This window comes from Lissotriton vulgaris, chromosome 1_2 (genome assembly GCF_964263255.1).
Source record: "Lissotriton vulgaris chromosome 1_2, aLisVul1.2, whole genome shotgun sequence".
Lineage (NCBI taxonomy): Eukaryota > Metazoa > Chordata > Amphibia > Caudata > Salamandridae > Lissotriton > Lissotriton vulgaris.
Genome location: NC_141686.1, coordinates 328248879 through 328273831, shown reverse-complemented (window position 1 = coordinate 328273831; position 24953 = coordinate 328248879). Strand labels below are relative to the sequence as shown.

Sequence of the window (24953 nt, the reverse complement as noted above, 5' to 3'; positions counted from 1 at the left end):
CCTTGCTGTTCAAGTAGTGGTTTTTCCAATCAGGATTCTACTCCCACCATGACTGCGTGTTCAGATAACAGTTCCACCAGTCAAGATGCTACTGTTTCTTTACCAAAAAGAGTCACTAAGAAACCAAAGTGGTTATCTGATTTTGTTGCTTTTATTATGAAAAAAGTATAATGTACAGTGCTTTTTTTTCATAAGGGGGGAAGGTGTGTTGTGTTGTACTGCACGGGTCAGCGCGAGTACATGCTGAGTGCGAGGTTCTTCTCGTGCAATTCTCTGCGTGGACTCGCGCCGACTCGTGCTATTGTTGTTATTTCAATCTGGTCTCGAGTGATGTTGTTATTCAATTGTGCATCACTCGAGACATCCTCAGTGTGTAGTTAATGTACTGTTGGTTCCAACTGTGTTTGGAGTCAGTTACCGTCGATCTTCCTTGACAGTGGATGTGCATGCAGGCGGTGCTTCATTTGTACCATTAAACTTCTGAAAACTATACTTACTTGTTGGTATTTACTCAACATTAAGGCAGCATGCCTGGTTAATTGGGCTTCCCAAATGCAGTGCAATTAAAAACAATACCATAATCAAGACGTAAGTCCTGCATGGAACAGAATTCGAGTGGGGTTCATCCAAGTGGGGGCAGTTAGTTCCCCGGGTAACCTCCTGGTGGACGGAGGCAACCGGGGTGCTGACTCACCACTATTCGTTTGTGAGTCCAGCAGCAAAGTGGGCTGTGCACGATCCATAGTGTCTCACCTGCCTCGAGCCCTTCACCAGTGTCTCTTGACCAACCATGGCAGCACTGTGCCAGCTCAATATAGTACTTACAGATCATTTGGACATAACCGGTGGGGACTCTATTCCAGCAGGATCTTGTATTTGGTACAGCCAACACTAATCACGTCAGCCAGCAGGGAGCTCGCCCAGCCATGCGCTGGGACGCTCAAGGGCAACCACTCGCTTTACAAATCTAATTTCATTTCATTTCATTCATTTCATTTCATTCATTTCATTTCATTTCATAAAGCCACCTGCTGGGGTATCCCACAATGGGCTGCTTAGTCCTCCTGGGAGGGCCGCCGGGTCCATATTCCATTGACACTCTTGTAGTTTGCATATCTTTTGTGTGCCCCTGTAGTCGATCCTTAATTTGGCTGGGTACAACATAGCATACTTGAGGCCCTCCTTTTGCAATTTATTTTTTACTTGAAGGCATTCCCTGCGAGCAGCATGCACTGAAGCTGTAAAATCCGGTAAAAAGAAGAGGGCATTTCCCTGGTATTGGTTTTCCTGCCATTCTCTGTGCTGGCGAAACACCGCATCCCTGTCCCGGTAATTGAGAAGGCGCACAATAATGGGACATGGAGGGGCGCCATGTGGAGGGCTTGCAATCAGGGATCTGTGTGCTCTTTCAACCACCAGCACATCTGAGAACTGCGTGGTATCAAAGATCTCCTTCAACAAGCTCTTTACATAGAGCTCTATATTTCATGTGTTGGTGGTTTCTGGAAACATCATAATCCGCAGGTTGTTCCTTCTAGATCTAGTTTCGAGATCTTCATTCTTGGTTTGAATCACCTCCAAATCCTTCTCCACATTCAGGCATTTTTCTTAAGTGCTGCGGAGCGTGTCCCCCGCTTTGGATATATGTTGCTCAGCCTTCGTTATCCTGGACAACTGCTTGTCCAGTTTAGTCGCCATGTGGTCAATGCGTAGGTTGAGCGCATCAATTTTGGCATCTACAGATTGAAGGCTCTGCTGTATCGCCACCAGTGTGGAAGCCAACGCCGCAGAACCATTGGGCTGAACAACCTGCTCTGAATCCGACATCGCCGCTCCACTGGGTTTGGCCACCCTCTTGGCCTCAGACGTGAAGCAAGATTGCTGCTTGTCTGTTTTGCCCATATTTCACTGATTAAGGCATCAAGTGGCCTGGCTGCATAGCAGTGAAGGAGTATCAGTGTCCTTGACGGCGGAAGAATGCCGATCCATGTTACCGCGCACACACCAGGTCTCCGTGTAGTTTTGATGTTGTCCATGACTGCCAGCACACACAGTGTGCTTTAAAGATTTTGACTGAAACGAGCACATGGTTGTCTTTGGTATTTTACTGCTGAGGTCAGCTCTCACTCTGCTGCTACATTGGCGTGTTACTCCGAGATGGCCACAGAGAGAGCCTTTCTCTGGGGTTATGTCACTGAAATGGGTTCTCTATTGGACTGTGGCGTGTGAAACAAATGAGGGCAAGATCAAAATGGAGACTATCTCACTCAAGGGCCCGCCCTTCTTGTATGTCTATTTGCGAAGGGCCGGAGACCCCTGAGATAGCCCCGTTCCTTGCAAGTCATTAATGTCCGTGCCACTCACAGTAGGCGGTCAGATATCCTTTAATGAAATCCGTTGGCTCCGCATATATCTTCTTCAGCTAATACAGGTATATAGTTCTCACCATGATTGAACTCACTTTCTCTGTGTGTAGGAAAGTAGGGTCTGCTTTCATGGTGACCCTCTCCCCCCCTTTTGCTGGTGTCATACTGTTTTTCTGGCTAGTCTGACTGGAATCCTGCTAATCAGGGCACCAGTCACTGTGCTTCCTCCCTAAAATAGTACTAAGGTACCTGGGGCCTAGTACACCAGGGGTCCCCATAGCTGCAGCATCTATTATGCCACCCATGAGGGACACTTCAAACTTGGACTACAGGCCTGCCGTTGTAGCCTGTGTGAGTTGGTGCTTGCACCTCTCATGAAATACGTACCAATCCTTATATCTAACATCACTGCACTTAAAACCTCTAAGTCACCCCTTTACTAGGCCTTTCAGTCCCAAAGGCAGGGTGCTCGGTTTTAAGTGTGAGAGTGCCCCAGCATGAGCAGGACACCCCTGCAACCTTCAGAGTCCATTCTCCTGGGTTGTCAGTGCATCAGCCCTTACGATATATAGAGTGGCCATGCGTCATTACACGATGACCATCTCTAAACTGGCTGTAACAAACCCTGTCATGTTTGGTATCACACGTGTTGGAATCATACACCCACACCGTAAATGGTGTGGGTGGCATGATTCCATGCACTGTAAATCTCCTTCAGGGGGCCCTCAGTGCTCCTGGTACCAGTAGAGGACATTGACACTCCTGAGGCGGAAGCCGGGAGAGACGCTCGCTATTTTAAAAATTGTATTTTGCACCACTCATTGTTTTTACCTGGCTGCTTACTCATTCTGGGCACCTTTCCCCTAAAGTCTTGCTGGATATTCCCGCGCAGCAGATGTAAGCGCTGCCGCGGGTTGGGTAAATCATTGCCGCCATCACTCCATAAGCCCACAGGCCACGCCCACTGACGCGAGGCCACGCCCCTTTTTTAACCTATTTAAGCCACGCTGAATACTAGCTCGCGCTAGAGGACATTGACACTCCTGAGGCGGAAGCCGGGAGAGACGCTCGCTATTTTAAAAATTGTATTTTGTACTACTCATTGTTTTTACCTGGCTGCTTACTCATTCTGGGCACCTTTCCCCTAAAGTCTTGCTGGATATTCCCGCGCAGCAGATGGAAGCGCTGCCGCGGGTTGGGTAAATCATTGCCGCCATCACTCCACAAGCCCACAGGCCACGCCCACTGATGTGAGGCCACGCCCCTCCTCTACCCTATAACTATGTGCATTTATCGGACGCGCAGCGGACGAGCGCAGCGGGCACGCCTCCTGCGCGCCGAAGGCGCGCCTAAGGCGAGCCCGTCTGTGCCCGTCCGCGACCGGATGGGGCTAGGGGCACAGCACTATGCCCATTTTGTTTCTTATCACCCCGAAACACAGTGTGCACACCAAGGCCCTTGGGACTTGAATCAAGCAGCGTTGGATCATATCATGGATGCCGGGATTTTAAGTGCTCACCCCCTACCGTCTCTACCACCCAATTTGCCTTCACTAGTCCGAGCTTCCACCTGCCCCACCTCTTCCACTTCTCAAGCAAGTGATATTCCGACCATCTCTGCCTTCTTATTAAACACTCGGTCGGCTGTAAAACACCATCTCGACCTGTTCATTTTCTTGGACACCCAGAAACCTAACCTACTGTTCCTCACGGAAACCTGATTTTGCCAGGACTCCCTGCCCAACTTGCTTACGGCCCTGCCCTCTTCGTACTATGCTCTTCGGGCAGATCGACCTCCTAGCAAAGCAGGGGGGGAATGGCTCTGATTATCCGCTCTGACTTATATTTTCAATCAATACCCCACCCACCAATCCCAGCAGTGGACTACTAGTTGTACGTTCTAACTCCTTCCAGACACCTATCACGTGTGTTTTGATGTATCGCCCTCCCAAAAACATGCCACACTTTCTTCCAGCTTTCCAGGACTTACTAGCTACTTTAGCTGTGAACAACTCGGCGGTCCTGGTACTTGGAGACTTCAACTTTTGGCCATCTGACCCGGCTGAAGTCGCCCCCTCCAGAGATTTCACGGAATCACTCCACAGTCTGAATTTTATCTCACATATTCATACCCCAACCCACGTTCAGGGTCATATTTTGGACCAAGTTTGGTCCCTCAATATCCCTATCCATGCTCCTACTGTCACCCCCTGTCTGTGGTCCGACCAACACTTGATTTCCTTTTCTTTGGAATTAAATCGGACCATAAAACCCGCCTGCCCAAGAACACCTGGGCTCGTAACTGGGGCAAAGTAGATATTCCATCGCTCTGCTCCTCTTTATTAGCCTCTAGTCCAGCCATAGAGGAACTGGCCACACCGCTACAAGTAACAACTCTAAATAAATGGCTGTCCAATGCCTGTGATCAGGTGTCCCCCCTAAGACGCATTAGGGTAAGACGCGCCCATGACGTCAACAAATGGTTCAGCCCGGAGCGCAAGGAGAAGAAACTGGCTGTCCGCCGAGCAGAACGTGCTAGGAGACGCACCTACTGCACCACCTCCAAATCATTGTACTCCTCCATCCAGGCTGAGTACAAGAAAGCCATCCTGGACGCTAAAACCAGTTATTTCTCGAACAAGATCCTCCGGGCAGAAAACCAACCCAGAGAAATTTTCACCACAGTCTTTGAACTGGCCTCTTCGGACAGAACCACCTCCAAGCCGGTACCCTCCCAGCCCCTGTGTGACTCGCTGAATAATTTCTTTATTAACAAAATCGCAGACATCAAGGCCAACATTACTCTTACCTTTCTTAATGAGACCCTCAAGTCAGGAATTGTCCCCCTTGTCACAAATCAGCCACCATTATCCCAAACCAGGCGCAGATACAACAGCACTAACAAACTACCGGCCCATCTCCCTTTTTCCTTACTTGGCCAAAGTCCTCGAACGCCACGTCACTAAAGTCCTCAGTTCTTTCATCGAGGACAGCGGTTATCTCGCACCATGCCAAGCAGGATTCTGTCCTCTCCATTCCACCGAAAAAGTGGTGGTCTCTGTCATAGACACACTTAGAGAGGGGCTAGACGCTAACCTTCCACAGGCACTGGTTCTTCTCAACTTGTCGGCCGCCTTCGACACAGTGGACCACACCATCCTTCTCTCCCGTGTCGAGGCGGCAGGCATTGGAGGCTCGGCCCTGGCCTGGCTCAGCTCATTTTTGAGCGATCGTTCTCAGGCAGTCCATCTGGCGAATTTTTCCTCCCTGGCCCGCAAAGTGCAATGTGGTGTCCCCCAGGGATCTCTCCCCTTCTTTTCAACTTGTATATCTTTCCGCTTATTTTTGCCCTGCAGAGGATGGAGGTCACGGTGTTTAATTACGCCGATGACCTCCAGCTCATTTTTAACCTCTCGGATTCTCCTGATTCTATTTATAATTTCCAGTCGGTGATGGTCTTTATCAGGGATTGGATGAGCTTTAACCGTCTTAAGCTCAACCTCTATAAAACCGAGCTCCTCCTCACTGGCGGTAAACTCAACCCTTGGTCTTCTATTTTCTGGCCCCCCTCTTTTGGCCCCCCCCTTCTCCTTCTCCCTATGTTAAGACACTGGGGATTACCTTCAACCAACAACTTACTTTACACTCCCAGATCAGCACGGTGGTTTCATCCTGTTTTTTTATTTTGCACACCATTCGAAAGATTTCACGGTTTTTTTCCTTTCCAGCCCTCAAACTGATCCTGATGGCTATGGTCCTTTCCCGTTTAGATTACGGTAACGTTCTGTACAATGGCGCCCCCGCATACGCCATCCGATGGCTCCAACTGGTGCAGAACCAAGCTGCCCGCTTGATCTACGGCTTACCTAAATCACACCACACTACCCCCCTTCTAAGATCCCTCCATTGGCTCCCTATTAGAGAAAGGGCCCTTTTTAAGGTGGGATGCATTACGTTCCAGGCCTTAGCGGGAACAGCTCCAGCTTTCATCAAGTCCAAAATCGAACCCTACACCCCCAGCAGACAATTGCGTCCACCTCTTTGTCCCTCTTGGTGGTGCCCAGGTTCAAGAAGAGCAGAATGGGAGGCTCTAAGTTCTTCTCCCTTGCTCCGCAATTTTGGAACTCCTTACCTCTCCTAATGAGATCAACATCATCCTACCTGGAGTTTCGCAGCACCCTGAAAACTTTTCTGATTTCACAGGCTTTCAAAATCTAAACCGCTTTACCATCTAACTCAGGAATCATCTTCCTCAACAGCGCCATGAAACCGCCTGGTGAACGAGCGCTCAATAAATACTTTTAAATTCAAATTCATCCAGAACCAGACAGCAAGCTAGGGCAGCTGCCGACTTGAGACATGATTCTGGCCTCCTGCTGCTGAGCCAACCTCATGCAAGGAAAGGCAGAACAAGAGATATTCTGTCACAATTAGGTGTGACCACCTCCCAGACGGGGTGTAGCGTATTGGGACAGGGTGAGGAGGTTACCAGAGCCACTCAGACTGCTTGAGGGGTACACTTGGTGCCCTCCTTGCATACTCCAGCTCAAACCAGTTCGGGGAACTGTTGCCACCTGTTCTGGTGTGAAACTGAACAAAGGACATGGGAGTATCCTTCCCGCTGTCAAGTCCTCTGGGAGGGACCTCTGAAACATCCCAACCCTTTACTTAGGGAACTTAAGGGCTTACCTGAGGGTGGGTCCCTATATTTGTCGTAGAATTCAATTCAGATATAACTGTGTCCTCTTCATCCATCTGGCCATTCTGACCGCGTCGGACTGACCGCATCGAACTTCACTTTGGGCACCGGGAAGACTCCTTCTAGTCCAGATCTCTTCGTTCTACAAGCCCGCTGCACTGTCAGTGTCCATACAGGTTCCATCCAGGGCGTATGGACATCCAAAGACCCCTGAAGGAATCTCCCTTGAAGTCTGACCTCCTCATGGTCTGTCCAGGGCAGATTCTTCCATAAAGGGCTTGGTCAACTCCTTATTTAACTTGTCACTCATCCAAGGAAACTATTTCAATGTCTGAAAGAAAGCACTAGGGGGGCCTTTACTCAAAAAGACAAGTGCAGGTCCATTAATGATGAGTGATGCAAAGTAGTTGCCTTCAGACAAACTCAAGTAATTCGGAAATTTTAATATTTGGAAACGTATCCCCTCTGGACATTATAAGAATCAATCAATCAATCAATCAATCATTGTACTTATAAAGTGCGCTACTTACCCATGAGGGTCTCAAGGCGCTGGGGGGATGTTTTCCCGTTGTCTAGTTGGATCCTGATGTCGTCTGTGGCGGCGATTAGGGCTGTCTCGGTGCTCTGTTTTTTTCGGAATCCCGACTGGGATGGGTCTAGGATGTCGTTGTCCTCGAGGTGGTGTGTCAGTTGTGTGTTGATGATTTTCTCGATAACCTTCGCCGGGAACGGGAACAGGGAGAAGGGCTGGAAATTCTTGAGGTCCTTGGGGTCTGCCTTGGGCTTCTTGAGAAGGGCGTTGATTTCGGCGTGCTTCCAGCTTTCCGGGAATGTAGCTGTCTCGAAGGAGATGTTGATTGCTTTCCGTAGTTGGGGTGCGATGGCTTCGTCTGCTTTGTTGAATATGTGGTGTGGGCCGGGGTCTGACGGTGATCCGGAGTGAATGGATTTCATGATCTTGCGTGTTTCGTCGTTGTTTACTTTGGTCCAGGAGGTCAGGCGGTTTATGCCGGTGGTGTTCATAGGTGGGGTGGAGTCTGATGTTGTCGGGGTGGTCGTGGTGATGTTGAAGCTGTTGTGGATGTCAGCGATCTTGCGGTGGAAGAAGGTGGCTAGCGAGTCGCACAGTTCTTGAGAGGGCGGGATGTCGTTGGCGTTGGCGCTGGGTTTGGAGAGTTCCTTCACGATGCTGAAGAGCTCTTTGCTGTCTTGTGCGTTGTTGTCCAGGCAGGTTTTGAAGGACGATCTCTTGGCTAATCTGATGAGATGGTGATGTCTGCGGGTGGCGTCCTTGTGGGCTGCATGGCTGTCCGGTGTTCGTTTGTAGAGTCATTTCTTCTCCAATTTCCGTAATACTCGTTTGGAGGTCTGGAGTACTTTGGTGAACCAGGTGGCTTTCTTGCTGGTGCGGCTGTTGGAGGGTTTCTTGAGCGGGGCGAGGGTGTTGGCGGAGTTGTTGATCCACTGTCTGAGGTTGCGGGTGGTGGCGTCTGGGTTGGTGTGGTCAGTGGTTGGGTTCTGGGCGAGGGTGGTGGCCAGCTGGTCTTCGGTGACTTTGTTCCAGCAGCGGCGGGGCAGCTGTTGGGTGTGGTGGTGCATGGTGGGCTTCTTGTAGGTGAAATGGATGCATCAGTGATCCGTCCAGTGGAGTTCGGTGGTGCATTCGAAGGAGACGTGGGTGCTTGTGGAGAAGATGGGTTAAAGCGTGTGGCCGGCGGCATGGGTGGGAGCGGTGACGGGTTGTCTGAAACCGAGGTTGTCGAAGTTGTCGATCAGGGTGGCGGAGTTGGCGTCGTTGTTGTTCGCGAGGTGGAAGTTCAGGTCCCCGAAGAGGATGTAGTTTGTGGAGGCAGGTGCGTGGGTGCTGACGAGGTCGGCGATGGAGTCGCTGAACTGTGGCCGGGGTCCTCGGGGTCTGTAGACGAGTGTTCCTCTGAGGGTGGTGTTGGGGTCAGTGGCCTATAGAGTTGATGGTTGCCCTGATGCCAACCTCAGTAGCCAGAAATGTGGGGGTTAAACTAGACGCAGAACTATTCCTCCAACCACAGGTGCAAGCTGCTGTTGCAGTTGGCTTTGCCTCATTAAAAGGCCTTAAGAAAGATTTTACAATTTCTTCCAGCTGAAGCACGGAAATATATTGTACATGCCCTAGCAACTTCTAGGCTTGATTATGCAAATGTCCAGTATTTGGGACAAACAATCCGACTGTTAAATAGATTACAAAGAGTGCATTAATATTTTAGGAATAGCACTTAATATTCCTACAATACCCAGGAGTGGATTAGGGGTAGTTCTTTCTCTTTCCAGGCAGCTAAACTATGGAACTCTTTGCGGGGCCAGCCTCGCTGCCTTGAAATAGAGCCAGTCTTCAAGGCTAACCTCAAAACCTGCCTTTGAATGGAATATAGATAGCTAGAAGGGTTGACTGTGCTTTCCTTGTCATTATTGATTCTCGGCCTAGTGCCAAAACGCTCTCTTTTGCAGCAGCTGTTTTGTGCGATAGAAATACATTTTCATATATTAATAAGTTAATGAACAAAAAGTTTGCACATTACTACCTTTTGTACATCCCGCATCGCACTCTGGTGCAGGGTGGATCCTTTGTCTTGTGGCTCCAGAACCAGCTGTGTAATGTCCCACACACTATGCCCACCCCCCACAGCCCCACAGACTTCTGAACACTGCAGTGGACAGTGCACAGTGGATCTGGGTGATGTCCATGGCTGCTCTCTGTGCCATCTCATCAACAGCCACACAGACCTCTGACTGCCCTCAGTACCCACCCCCCATGGCCCCACAGACCGATGAACACTCCAGTGTACAGTACTGAGTGGCTCCGGGAGTGGCCACTGGCCACCCTCTGTACCCACACCCCATGGGCCCACAGATCGCTAAACACTCCAGCATACAGTACTGAGTGGCCACTGGCCGCCCTCTGTACCCACGCCCTGAGGGGTATCACGCTTCATCATCGAGCAGCTCCTCGCTGGGCGCTGCAATGCCCAACGGGTCCCGCAGGGGGCTCTTTGCTGGAGTTCTTTTATTTTTTGACGATGTGAAGAGTGAGGTGTAGAGTGGGTGTGATAATGAGTAGACTGGTGTAGAGATGAGGTAAAAATAACTTGGAAAACCCAAGGCAATTTTAATAACTGTGCTCCCTTGTTATGATTAAGATCAGGCCGGCTAGAAATGGATGCAATGGTCCGATCAAGCACAAGGTGATGTTTTAAGAGAAGCTCAAAGTTTTTCTTGCCTAATTACTGTCGAAAACATCATACCAATTCATCAGGACCAGCGCCCTAATCTATTCGTGTGAGGGTCGGTGACGAGTGTCTGTGAGTTATGCTGCACCCTTCAAAATATCACACTTATATATAATATACCTTCAGGATAAAAACTGATCTAAAGAAGTAGATAAAACAAAGAAAATGAACAGAACAAAGAATTACATGCTGTGCATTGAGAACAAGTGCATGCTGAGGCCGTCAACGCCCTTATATTGTGGGTGTGGAACGCACTAGTTTAAGCATGATTCATGCAAAGATACCACACACTGACAAGACAGACACGTAACACTCAGCGTACGCCCAGAGTTATAGCGTGGGGACCGAAGTGGAGGCGAAAGCCCCAGGCCCAACTAAGAAGGCTTACCAAGTATGGGGAAAACTGCACCCCAACAATGAATGGCAGAGCAGAACTCTCACTGACGTTTCAATCACTTTGGGGGGACAATATGGAAAGAAGAAAATGATTGTGAGCATCAGAAACAGGTAATGCTAGGGGGGCTGGTCTAGTGGAGCCGGTCCGTGGGGGGGGGACAGAGGGGGGGTGTATTCTCACGGTATGCTTCTACTCTTTTGATTTTTTATTGTTTTGGTCTTCTTTCATTTATTAAATTAAGAGTGATCTTTCTAATTTTGTGTGGAATCTTTTTGTGTGGTGTTTTTACAGTTTTACTGTTTGAAGCTTTGCACAAATACCTTACACACTGCCTCTAAGTTAAGCCTGACAGCTCTGTGCCAAGCTAGCAGAGGGTGAGCACAGTTTAATTTAGGGTGTGTTTGTGGCTTACCCTGAGTAGGATTGTGGTTACTGTTACCCGGGATTTCACCCCAGTCAACCAAGAACCCAATTTCTAACAGCAGCCATTAAGGTACTCCGTTAGCTTTCTATGAAGTTACAGATCAAAATCAAGACTATTTCTACCAACCAAAAGTCCTCCAGGATGAAAGGTCCCACTGCTAACAAAGGTGGCCTGACACTTCACTTGTACCTGGACCCTACAATCATATTAGTAGCATGAACTATCAGAATTAAGAAACAACTGGTGGGAGATCTCTGGGCATTGATTCTGGAACGCCTCCAACCCTACCTTTAAAATAAAAGCCACTTGCCTCTAATACAGGAATATAAAGCATTTATGCTAACGGATACGAACGGTTTAGCCATTTCTGAATGCAAAAATGATTTTACAAATTAAAATTACACAAATTGTGATTCCGTAACAAGTTACCAAATCCCAATTTGTGTTTGCAATTCGGTATTTGGAAGGGTAAGTTTATATCGTCCTTTCCAAATACTGAGTCTGAAAGGGATATATGAATGTTTTGTAAATTACGGTTGCAAAACATTCCTATTTCACCGGCTCCTTGAAGGAGGTGGTAAACCATTTGCAAATTGGAAGTGGTCCCCATAGGACCCTTTCCCCTTTGAGCTTTTTAAGAGCAGGCAGTGGTCCCATGGCCTACTCTTAACAATTAACCTGCAAATGTTCACTTTTTCTTTTTAAAAGCATCTTGCTTTTCTTTAAGGAAGACTGGGTGCATTAAAAAAATTGCTTTATTAAAAAGCAATCGCAGACATGGTGGTCTGCTAACCCTTGCAGGCCACCATCTCTCTGATGACTGTGATTCCTAATGGGTCACAAATTGCAACCTCCCTCATTAATATGCATGAGGTAGATCAATTTGCAACCCACAAGGAATCCCTAAATGAAACTCAATGATTTTCATACATTAGGAACACCAAGGGCCTTATTTATGAAGGTCTTGCGCCGCCGGTGCGTCACTTTTAAAATGGGAAAAAGTGACGTACCAGTGGCGCAACGCCTTCATAAATGAGGCCCCAAGTTATTATTTGCGAGAACTGAGAGAATCGCAAATTGGAAAACGGCATTCCTAACATTTGTACAGCTGGCCCTTAATCCTTTAGACCGGTGGTCTGCCAAAGGCAGGTGAGAGCACGGAGAGCGAACAAGGCACAGGGGTTTGAGATCTATGGAGCATTCAGATCGGATCGATTTTAAATACCTTCCACTTTGTTGGCAGCTCTCAGGATCTCGCTTTATTTCCTGACTTCATATTGGCCTACAGGGGCTTTGATGAGACACATTTTACTCTATAAACATTCTACATAAATAAGTTTAGGTTTACAAGTATTTTTTTTTTGCGTGTGTTACAGAGGGCACTAAGGGGTACAAGGATATGGGAGTATATAAATTAACAGAAAAAATAAGGGATACTATGGGGGTATTTGCAAGTCTTCCTATAATAAAAAAGCTGACGTTTAAAACCAATCACTGAAATTCACCAGTTATACATCACTGACACAAGTGTAACTTATACATCATGGATTGGAGATGTCATCAGTGATGTTATACATGTCGTCATAAGCAGTGCATCATAGCGGTGCAAGTTATAGTTATGTCAGGTACGTATATCTAGTGAATATCAGTGTTTTTTAGTTTTTTAACATTAGTTTTTGTTATCATTAGAAGACCTACCTATATCTCCACTTTAACCTTTGCCCTTTTCTGTGAATTTCTATAGTTTCTATAATATAAAGTATTATCTCATTATGATGCTTCTGCATTGCAGGCTGGTTCTGGTGTTGTGTGTGCAGCCAACTTACCATGACCCCACGGCTCTACTGATTCCGCCTCACACCTTCATAAGCCACTGATCCCTGGGCACACTGACATCTCTCCCTTGTTATGCACTGATCCCTGGTGCACACTGACATCCCTCCCTTGTTATTCACTGGTCCCTGGTGCTCACTGACATCCCTTCCTTGTAATGCACTGATCCCTGGTGCACACTGACATCCCTCCCTTGTAATGCACTGATCCCTGGTGCACACTGACATCCCTCCCTTGTTATTCACTGGTCCCTGGTGCTCACTGACATCCCTTCCTTGTGATGCACTGATCCCTGGTGCACACTGACATCCCTCCCTTGTAATGCACTGATCCCTGGGGCACACTGACATCCCTACCTTGTTATGCACGGATCCCTGGTGCACACTGACATCCCTCCCTTGTAATGCACTCATCCCTGGTGCACACTGACATCCCTACCTTGTAATGCACTGATCGTTGGTGCACACTGACATCCCTCCCTTGTTATGCACTGATCCCTGGTGCACACTGACATCCCTCCCTTGTAATGCACTCATCCCTGGTGCACACAGACATCCCTCCCTTGTAATGCACTCATCCCTGGTGCACACTGACATCCCTCCCTTGTAATGCACTCATCCCTGGTGCACACTGACATCCCTACCTTGTAATGCACTGATCGCTGGTGCACACTGACATCCCTCCCTTGTTATGCACTGATCCCTGGTGCACACTGACATCCCTCCCTTGTTATGCACTGATCCCTGGTGCACACTGACATCCCCACCTTGTTATGCACGGATCCCTGGTGCACACTGACATCCCTCCCTTGTTATGCACTGATCCCTGGTGCACACTGACATCTCTCCCTTGTAATGCACTCATCCCTGGTGCACACTGACATCCCTCCCTTGTTATGCACTGATCCCTGGTGCACACTGACATCCCTCCCTTGTTATACACTGATACCTGGTGCACACTGACATCCCTCCCTTGTTATGCACTGGTCCCTGGTGCACACTGACATCCCTCCCTTGTTATGTACTCATCCCTGGTGCACACTGACATCCCTCCCTTGTTATGCACTCATCCCTGGTGCACACTGACATCCCTCCCTTGTTATGCACTCATCACTGGTGCACACCGACATCCCTCCCTTGTTATGAAAGCTCATTACAGATACTTTACCAGTACATACCTTTTTGAAATAGAATATGATCCTTTTCAGCTGGACGGAGGCATTGAGTGGGTTTCAGAAGAGAGGCTACAGAAGTCTGGAATGAATGATCCTCATGTTGAAAGGCTCTTTGAAGACCAGCACAGGTCTTTGCATAAGACTGGAGATCAGAAGAGCTCCTCGCTTTGGGATTGTAAAATATTTCTCGCTCTACTGCAAGACAGAAGGACCAGGAAAGACAGAGTGGGTACAGAATGGGAGAATAAACAGCTGTGAGCGAGAAGAAAAGCTACTCTTCAGCAAGACCTACATAGGTCTACATTGTTAGTAATAACAACAAGCGCTTAAGAGGCACTTTACACCATCATTGTAATGTGTGAGAAAGAGAATACAAGAGAATGACCATGATCATTGGTTCTCCGCCTGCCTTTCCAACTGACATGAGTTCATTCACATGGGCACCTGATGGTTCCCAAAGATGTGGCTCACCTGTGGAGTGCCTCAGTGTTTCATATTGTCCTGCATCATCTTCAGCCCCAACAGGGAACCCCTTCTGGCTCTACTCACAGATAACATGAAAGGTCACCACTACACTCATGACTCACAGCTGTATTTGAAGGTCACCCCTGTGACAAACACCCAATTCTTAATGTGTTTCTTGTATTTCGTTCAAACCGGGATGTACAGCACCTACCTGAAGTTCAATCTGACCAAACTAGAAATCCTGCTGTTCCCCAAGAACAACATCCAACAACTAGTCATGCCTGGCTCAAGGACAAAGAACCTGGATGGATTGAAACACAAATTTACACCTCATGCCATCTCACTCTAGACACAGATCTCACCTTCATGGAACACATTCCTAAGAAAAGGAAGAGGTCCGGAGGCCAGCCCTTTCTACTAACTGAGACTAACGAGAAAGAAACTTTAGACCCACCATTCACCTGCTTGGTAGCAATGCTCTACTCCACAAGCTTCTCCTTAAGAGCATTCTTCACACAGCAGTGCAGCAGGATGGCCAATGATGGACCTGAAGAACTATGACCAATACCCCCACCTTGATGGATCTCCACTGATTGCACCTCACACCCTGTAGCATCATCAAAACCAGCTGTATCATCTACAAAGTCTTAACGAATGGTAACCCCGCATATCTAGCTCGTAAGCCAACCATCTCCCGTGGACCTACACCAGGGACACTATCAGACTGGAGACGAAGAGATGGAAAAATCAACAAGGCAACAGGCCTTCTCCATCCATGCATCTAGAATATGGAACAACAATCCCATAACAGCCAGAAGTGCTCCAATTTAAAGAAAATAAATATCCACTCTATACAGAACTTTAGCTCACAATGCAGTACAGTGTGCATTTGTTATTAATAAACAGCTGACTCTTCAGTCACACGACGGCTGTATCTTTGGCTTTGACACTCTAAATGCTCTGCTGCCTTTCAGCTATGTCAGCTCTATATACATACCAAATACATACATTAAAAGCCTAGTCAATGTCACATATTTCATTTATATGCATAGACATCTGGAACATAACAGTCAGATTATGAAGCCAATCCTCAGAGACATAAGGGCTTATAAACAACAGAAACAGAAACTTTGCAATGGACTCAAATACTGAAATCAGATGGGCGCTATTGCAAGTCTATGGTTCAGAAGCACAATTCAGGGTTAGACATACAAAGCCATTTTATGATCACAAACCCTACAATTCACATAATCACAGGGTTTGTCACCACAAAATGTCAATTTCCTATGTACTAAATCCGTTGGACCAGCATAGGTTTTGCCACACATATCAAATCACAATTAGGAAGGGCTGTACAAGGGGTGTTCCTTCCTAACTACAGTTTGGTATGGTACGCACAATGGTTTCTCACTGTAAATGCCGTCACAAACCATTAACCAGTTCCAGAAACCCCAAAGGAGGTGAAAACTGCTTTGCTAAGGGGAAAGGGTTCTGAGGGGACCTTTGAAAGTCATGTCAGTCGATCACGGGGGAACAGGCAATGGTCAACGGGACCACCGCTTGCTCTCCCCGAGATCTTCTCAAATGAGATTTTTTTAAAGCAGCACCAGCCCCTTTAATGAAACAAGGCTCCTTTTTTTAAAGAAAAAGTGTTTCACTATGTAAATACAAGAAGGGAGGTCTGCATCTCCTGGCAGGTCTTAGGCCCTGAATTGACAGCTAAGGAAAGTGATAGAAAATTGTGACCTTCCTAATTAATATTCATCAGACAGGTCCTTTTACTACCTAATGTACTATTAGCCATTCAACTTTTTGTACATGCGTTGAATCACAAATTACATTACCTTTCGGGGGTGGGTACACTAAGAGGGTATTGTCATCTTTAAAAATGTATTTATATTTTAGTTTTTTTTTTGTTTTCATATGGACTACATCCTAGCTGATATAGTAGGCAAACGGATGAAAAGCAATCAATTAGATCCCTCATGTGTTCTCAGACCGTGTATTAGTTACAATGGTAATAGCAGAGGCAGAGCCCTAAAAAAAGCCTAGGAGGTGGTATTTTAATAAAATCAACTTAGAAAGAGAGCACTGGTGCCCAGAGGTAAATGAAATTAGTAGCTTTTTTATTAACAATTCAGATACCGCCTCGATAGGCATGGTATGGGACGCCTTTAAGGCTGCACTAAGAGGGATAATTACATCTAAAGAAATCCCCAAAGAAAGGGTCATAAAGGAAAATAGCCTACAGATTGAGTTAAGGCTTGTACAAGCAAAACGAGAGTATAATAAAGTTAAAACCCCAGCAACAAAACAAGAGCTGTTTCAAGAAAGGCAGGAGTATTATTACTACCTAGGTGATACAGCTAACATATCACACCTCCAAAAGACATATGAGGAGAGCGAATATACAGGGATATTACTTGCATGGCAGGCAAAAGAGAAACGGGTCCCAAACAGAATTGAATCCCTAAAAGACGAGGAATCTAAAGAACATTTATCCAGGTCCTTGGACATTGGGAGGCTTTTCTCAGACACTATGAGAAAATATATCAGATAGACCAACACACACTGCCTGACCATGTTGTAAGCTTTCTAGATAAATTATCAATTGCATCCTTGAGCAGAGACCATAAAGGATCAATAACAACAGAATTCACTATTGAAAAATTAGAAACATCAATAAGTTCAATAGCCAATTGCAAAGCGTCTGGGGAGGATGGATTGCCAGTAGAACTATACAAAAGGTTCGCCCTTAATATTGAATGTCCAACTCCTTAAACTAACTAACTACATACTAAAAGGGAGCTCACCTCTGGCCTCCTTTCATACAGCGGTGGTAGTTATCATTCTGAAGAAGGATAAAAATAGGGAAAATATCAACTCCTATAGGCCAATAAGTCTTCTTAATGTTGACTATAAGATTTTTACAAAGCTTCTCACCAAACAGGCTCAATAAAATTGTGGGATCCTTGATCCAAATGGACCAATGTGGCTTTGTGGCCGGTAGACAACTATCAGCCAACCTTAAATTTTTAATTGAAGCATTGGATTATTTTAATAAAAACAACTTAGCGGCACAGGTATGGCTTTTTAAAATTCTTCTTGATAAATTTGGCTTTCCACAAAGTTTTATTCAAGTAGAAGTTTATATAAGGGGTCGCAGGCACAAATAACAATTAATTCCAGAAATAAGTAGGGGTACAAGGCAAGGATGACCCTTATCCCCAATTTTATTTGCCCTATTTATAGAAACTCTGACAATAGCCATTAGGCATAATGCATTACATACTGCTCCCCTACAGGGCATGATCAATATAAAACTATACGTCGATGACATTGTTTTATTTCTAAAACCCATGGAGAGTATCCAGAAGGAAATATTAGGGATTTTTTCAGGGGATAGGTGGCTATAAAATAAATAGGGCCAAAACAGAAATGTTGCTTTATAATTCCTTGGTTGATACACGAATACCAAGTTTTAGGCTAATATATTACTCCCGACCTAAGAGGTACCTGGGGATACACGTTTCGGAAAGAGTAGAGGAGTTGTATAATTTAAACTATCTTGACCTGGTGCAAAAAGTTAAACATTTAGTAGCAAAATAGAATCTACTTCTAAAAATCAATAATAGGCCGGGTAGTTCTACAAAGCAGCACCAGGTCCAACAAGGTACCAAGACCAGTGCTAGCTACTTTAAACTACTCAACTGGGGAGGGAGGGCTCTCCCTCCCAAACATAAGGGAGTTCTTCCACGCAAAGTTTGCACATAATAATCACAGCTCAACTCTCCAGTTATGGCAAAAATGTTAGATGAATATAAAATCACAGACCCAATGAGGATAACAAAGACCCTGAAGAAAGTGCGGTACAGGGTTCTCCAATGACTTTTAAAACAAAAAACCCAATTGTTAAAATGTTATGATATCCCTTTGATAAATAGTTCTACAAGACTGGCCGACCTATACATTAGGGAGGACAGTCTGTTGAAAACCGGTGTGTTAAATAAATGGGAGAAGAATGGGGGTACAGACAAGCAGGAGACTTTCTTAACTCAGAGATTGGGCACTTTATTACAGGGATATGCTCAATTTATCATATATCCAAATCAAGCATTTTTTAGAAAGTATTGATCTTAGAGAGATAAAAATAAGAACAGAATTAAGCGAAGCATTACAAGAAAAAACAGATAAGCGGTCAGTAAGCACTTGGGTGAAAATCTTCAATGAAAATAAATCCTCCATTGTTTATGAAAAAGCTCAAGATGAATGGCAGAAAAAGGAATGCCTTCATATCTCTAGAGGAGTTTGGATTAGAATGAATAAACTTAATGTAACAACAATCAGAGGCGCCAATTTTGGAAGAATGCAATTTTACACAAAATAGTTAATATATAGGACCCCTGCGCTTCTCCATAATATACACCCTCAGATTGAGGAGAGGTGTTTTTGTTGTTCCAGGAAGGGAGGTGGTACTTGGTCTCATACGGTCTGGGATTTCCCAAAGATCAAGCATCTACGGGAAAAAATTGAGAAGTACCTCAGAACGACTACAGGGCAAGTTTTAACTATTGATAACTATATTTCTATCCTGGGATGCTCTCCAAACATATCGATGAAAAAAATGCAAGAGTAATGTTTATTGATTTCAGCCCTAGAGGCAGGATCTTTAATTCTGCAAAATTGGTGCAGCGATATTATACCCCCCTTTCAAGCTTGGAGAGCTAAACTCCATAAAGTCAAAGAGTTAGAGAGACGATATACTTTAAGATCAGGGTCTCTTACATCATTTGAGAAACACAGGAATTCCATATAAAATTAATCTGTGATTTGGTTTACAGCAAAAGCAAGATAAAAAAAAGAGAAATTTTAAAGGAAATTGTGTAAACTGCGACTCCCTTTTTGTTAATTCCTGTTCTATGTATTTTTAATCAATGTGTTTTGATGTGATCTAGAATGAGTTATGTATGTGGTAATGATGTCAACCGAATTTGAGCACTGCAAGCACCACGCACTTTATTTTGTATATGTATGTCATACTATGAATTGAACTCTCAGTAAAAAAAAATTGCATTTCCTTTCGCAAACCAGTCGGTGGGAAACTGCACATCCCTAGTTTGTGAATGGGAATAGATTATCCAATTCCACATCCTTGCTACCGGCTCCTAACAAAACTATCTATGTTTGTAGCTGTGTTGGTGGGCCATAGACCAGTCCGGTGTATGAAGATCTGATCACTGCTGCTTACCTAGACGGTAAAGAACAATGATTATGAAGGTCCACGCGGCTGTCATCACTCCCAGGGCAATAGCTTGTCTCCTCACGCGACGGAGCTCTAAGAGAACTGCAAATAAAATAATACATGATTATTATTCACCTTTCAATACCTGAAGTACAAAATCAGTGAAGGTGTACGGCCCTGTCATAACAAGTGTCTTTGATTGTATATCAGGACTAGCCAGTGACTGTGCGTGTGTGCAAGGTCCAGTCAGTGACACTGTGTGTGCGCCAGGTCCAGAAAGTGACTCTGTGTGTGTGTCAGGTCCAGTAAGTGCCTCTGTGTGTGCCAGGTCTAGCAAGTGCCTCTGTGTGTGCCAGGTCCAGTAAATGACTGTGTGTGTGTCATGTCCAGTAAGTGACTCTGTGTGTGTGCCCGGTCCAGTAAGTGCCTCAGTGTGTGTGTCATGTCCAGTAAGTGACTCTTTGTGTCTGCCAGGTCCAGTAAGTTACTCTGTGTGTGTGCCAGGTCCAGTAAGTGACTCTGTGTGTGTGCCAGGTCCAGTAAGTGCCTCTGTGTGTGTGTCATGTCCAGTAAGTGACTCTTTGTGTCTGCCAGGTCCAGTAAGTTACTCTGTGTGTGTGCCAGGTCCAGTAAGTGCCTCTGTGTGTGTGTCATGTCCAGTAAGTGACTCTTTGTGTCTGCCAGGTCCAGTAAGTGACTCTGTGTGTGTGCCAGGTCCAGTAAGTGCCTCTGTGTGTGTGTCATGTCCAGTAAGTGACTCTTTGTGTCTGCCAGGTCCAGTAAGTGACTCTGTATGTGTGCCAGGTCCAGTAAGTTACTCTGTGTGTGTGCCAGGTCCAGTAAATTACTCACTGTGTGTGTCAGGACTAGTCAGTGACCCTGTGTGTGTGTCAGGCCCAGTCAATGGCAGTGAGTGTGTACCAGGACAAGACACTGAGCGTTTAACACAACTGTTAGAGTACTTTAGTGTGCGCTAGGGTAACCAGTGCCTCCCATCTGTGCCAACATTGGTCAATGACTTTCAGAATCTGCCAAGACCACCACAGATTGCTGGTGTATACAAAAGTGTAATACTGGCTCTCATTGTGTGCTGACCTAGACAGCAATTTGTTGTGTGTGACAGGTCTAGTTATCAATTTTCAATGTGTGTCAAAACTGACCATTGACTCTCAGCGTGTTTGCAGTCTGGCCGGTGACTCTATTTGTGCAAAACCCTGACCATGATTGTCTGCGTGTACCAGGTGTACCCAGTAACTCCTAGTGTCCACCATGACTTGCTTCTGAGTTTCAACGAGTATTAGAGTCTTTGACTCAGTGACTCCCAAGATGGGACACTGACTAACAGCGTGCGAAAACACTAGCAGGTCAGTTCAGTGTATCCATGACTAGTCAGTAAATATCAGTGTGCATCATTCATGGTCAGTGACTCCCAGTGAGCTCCATGACTAGACTGTGTGTCTCAGTGAGCGCCATATTTAGAGATTTTGCTCTCAGTGTCTGCCAAGATGAGACACTGACTATCAGTTAGAGACAACACAGTGTATTCAATGACTGTTGAGTAAATCCCAGTGTGAGTGGAAAACTGACCCCGTCACGCTGTATCCTCATAGTATCTCAAAGGGCGGCCTTACCTGAGGGTGAAGGTTCACCCCTCCTCGGAGCACTAGTTGAAGCCATTTAATCCTCTGCAATCCACAGGGCTCTGTGTAGAGAAGAGCTTGAAGAGAGGTGGTTTGTACCTAAAACAGACACAGGAAACGGCCTAGCAAGTGCCTCCCGTGGGGGAGGGAGGTGCAGAGGATCAGATACAATCTTGTCACTGCTGCAGTTTGTTTGAGAAGGAGAGATGCTGAGAGTCAAGATAAGAAGCAGCATCACCAACACCTATCCTCAGTGGTGCGTAGGAGGGAGGTGGGTGGGGGAGAGAATGAGAGAGAGAGAGGCATAGAGGGAGGGACGGAGAGAGAGAAAGAGTGAAAAGAGGCATTTGTGCAAGGGAAAGTGCTGTGAATAGAGAAAAAGGTAAATATGCCCCAAAGACTGGTGAGGACCCTGAGCTAATCCTCGTTCACCTAATTTGGAACACTATGGGACATATTTACAAAGGAATTACACCATCGGAATGTCCCTTCCACCGATGTTCCAGTGGCACAATGTCCTACACCATATTTACAAAGAGGCATTAAGCCACTTTTTGAGGCTTAACACCGCTTTGTAAACATGGTACCTTTTCACACAGGTATCTGCGTGAAAGGGGCGTGCAATGGGTGTTGCTTTGGGCTTTCCACCTCAACACCATTGCTTTTGACGCTGCTCCAGAAGTACAAGGATCTGTAAATCTGAGGCAGCGCCAAAAACAAATGCCATTGAAAAACAGGCGCTATATTGGCGCAACGAGGAGAAATACTTTTATTTCTCCTTGTTTTTGCTTTGAAAGTGTTCCTTCCTGCAGATGAGAAACCCTTAAATTAACCCTGGGCAATGAACTCCGCTCCACTAGCGGAAGTTGCAGTGATTTGGTATCTACACATTTCATTGACAACATGGAATTCATGCAATAATTCCCACTCTGCTGCGCAATGGAGTTACCCACTGTACCCACAACCCTTTGATAAATCAACTTCATCTTTACATGCTACAAAAAAACATATAACTGATTCACAAAAGTGAACTTTGAAAAACATCAGGCAATAAGAGAGGTGATAATTTTGGGGTCACCCCTTACCTAAGGGGAGGGCAAGCAGATGCATTGAACACAAAGAGTATATCATGCTGAACAATTCGGTTGTTGTCCCATCCTCCTAGGGCCGCCCCAAGCAAAGGTATGGGCAAAAATACAGTGCCAACCAAAGGCCCAGCAAAGCATTATGGGACAAGGTCCTAGAGTTTAGTGAATATTATAGTATTAGCTCTCAGCTGAGCCTAAGAGCCTGCCCCTTGAGGAATGTTTTGATATTGGATACTATAATATGCACTGCACCCTAGAATATTGTCCCGTAATGCTTTGCAGGGCCTTTGGTTGGAATTGTATTGTTTGCCCATAACGGTGCTTCGGGTGGTCCTAAGAGGATGGGGCCACCACTGAATCGTTTAGCAAGATGTGCTCTTTGTTTTCAAGGCATCTGCTTGGTTCTCTCCCTAGGTTAGTGAGGAAATCAAAATTATCACCTCTCTCACTGCTTGCTGCCTTCTCATTTTCACTTTTGTGAGATGATTTATTTGCATTTTTAGCTCATAATATTAGAGTTGCTTCTCTTTACCACTGGTATGTGAGGTTTCTGTTTTATTAATTGTGGTGAGACGGAATGGAGTTGTGGAGCGGAATTCAAGGTGTTTTTGATCAATTCCGCAGAATTACATGTAGTGGTACTCCGCCAACTACGCCCACACTTACAGCCCTGCCTTTTTGAAATGGCGGACCGTGGGGATGCAAGATTTGCTGCAGCTCCCTCTCCGTCATTTCTTGTAAATATGCCCCATGACTCTCTCATGCCCTTTAAAGCCAATATGTTGATTTGGATATGTTTACTAGTTGATCTAGAAAGTATATTACTCAAATTAGCTACGAATCATACAGCTCACACATGTTTGTCTGCACACCATTAAAACTGGGGGCACCTTATGTGCTGTGATTTCTGTAACTATTCAAATGTTCAGTTCTTGGATGATATATAATAACTATACGCCTGTATGTTAGATGTATGACTAATGTATTTGAGTTTTGTTATTTTCTGACATACATAAAGATCCTTGTGTTTATGTTAATATCTGAATAATAAAGTTTAATTGTCCTCATTCACTTTCAGTTGCTGCCACCTTAAGGTCCTGAAACAGAGGCATCAAGGGCAGGATACCACAAGCATGCTAGTGCAGTCGCTGTGACCCTTAATTGATGTCCATAGATGAAGTCAGATCCCTTCTACCGTACTCAGCATTGGTCGGTCCTCACCAAAGAGCTGCTCTTGAAGCCATTCTCAGCAGACGCGCCCACAGGCAGGCTCACTCTAACGCACCAGTGATCTGATCAGACCAATCTCTTACCTCTTACTCTTTGGATCCACCAGAACAATTTACTCTGATCCATTCCCCTAGTATCCCACCCTTAAAAAGAACACACCCCTTGAGTAAAGAAGACCACCTCAAAGAACCTGCCTCTATGCTCCTGACTTATATGATTGATGAGAACCTGCAAAAATGAGCCACCTTTGAGCCTCTTGGTTCCTTTCTATATAATTTTATTGGCAAACTCAAATTCATTTTCTTTAAGCGTGCTACAAATAATAAAAAGATTATAAATATAGAATAGTATTTTTTTAAGTAAAAAGGTGATAACGTTCATTCACTGTGTCAGTTTAATTAAGAGATAGAAGTTGGCGGAATTGGCAGAGATTAATTCTGCAGGATACAACTGAGTTACATTAAAATTCCATGAGAATCCGCTCAATTCCATGACCGGCATTTGGCGCTATTTTCTTAGCACATAATGCACCCTTGCGTCCAAAATTGGATGCAGGGATGCATTTTGTGCTAAGAAAATAGTGCAGTGAACCACACTTGGCACACTTACATACTCTGCAGTGATTATAGTGCAGAGTATGTAAGACACTGACTGCGAGTGGTACGCCATGGTTTCTTAACTTTAGAAACTACTGTATATGACTCTGCAATGCACACCCCTCAGCATCCTTGCACAAAGCAGTGATTATTAAAGAGTATGTAAGGGTGCTGAGGGGTGTACACCTCAGTGATTATACTGCATCGGAAATAAGGGCGCCAAGGGATGTACACTGCAGTGATTATACTGCAGAGTATGTAAGGGCGCTGAGGGGTGTGCACTGCAGCGATTACTAAAGAGTATGTAAGGGCACCGTGGGGTGTGCATTGCTGTGAGTATACTGCAGAGAATGCTAAGGCGCCAAGGGGTGTGCACTGCAATGATCATACTGCAGAGTATGTAAGGGCTCCAAGGGGTGTGCACTGCAGTGATTATACTGTAGAGTATGCAAGGGTGCTGAGGGGCATGCACCGCAGTGATTATACTGGAGAGTATGTAAGAGCGCCGAGGGATGTGCACTGCAGTGATTAAACTGC

General features: G+C 45.7%; 1 protein-coding gene across 1 annotated transcript in view; it reads right to left on the bottom strand.

Moving 5' to 3' along the window:
- Nucleotides 1–21539, bottom strand: part of LOC147736649 (collagen alpha-1(XII) chain-like) — a 145067-nt gene extending 123528 nt beyond the window's left edge. The window contains exons 1-4 of the mRNA XM_086953797.1: nt 21494–21539; nt 19869–19964; nt 14159–14350; nt 11707–11709 (exon numbers count right to left, since the gene is read on the bottom strand). Of these exons, the coding sequence (XP_086809923.1) occupies nt 11707–11709; nt 14159–14350; nt 19869–19964; nt 21494–21539 (337 nt within the window). The remainder of the gene's footprint in view (nt 1–11706; nt 11710–14158; nt 14351–19868; nt 19965–21493) is intronic.
- Between the last annotated feature and the right edge of the window lie 3414 nt (nt 21540–24953).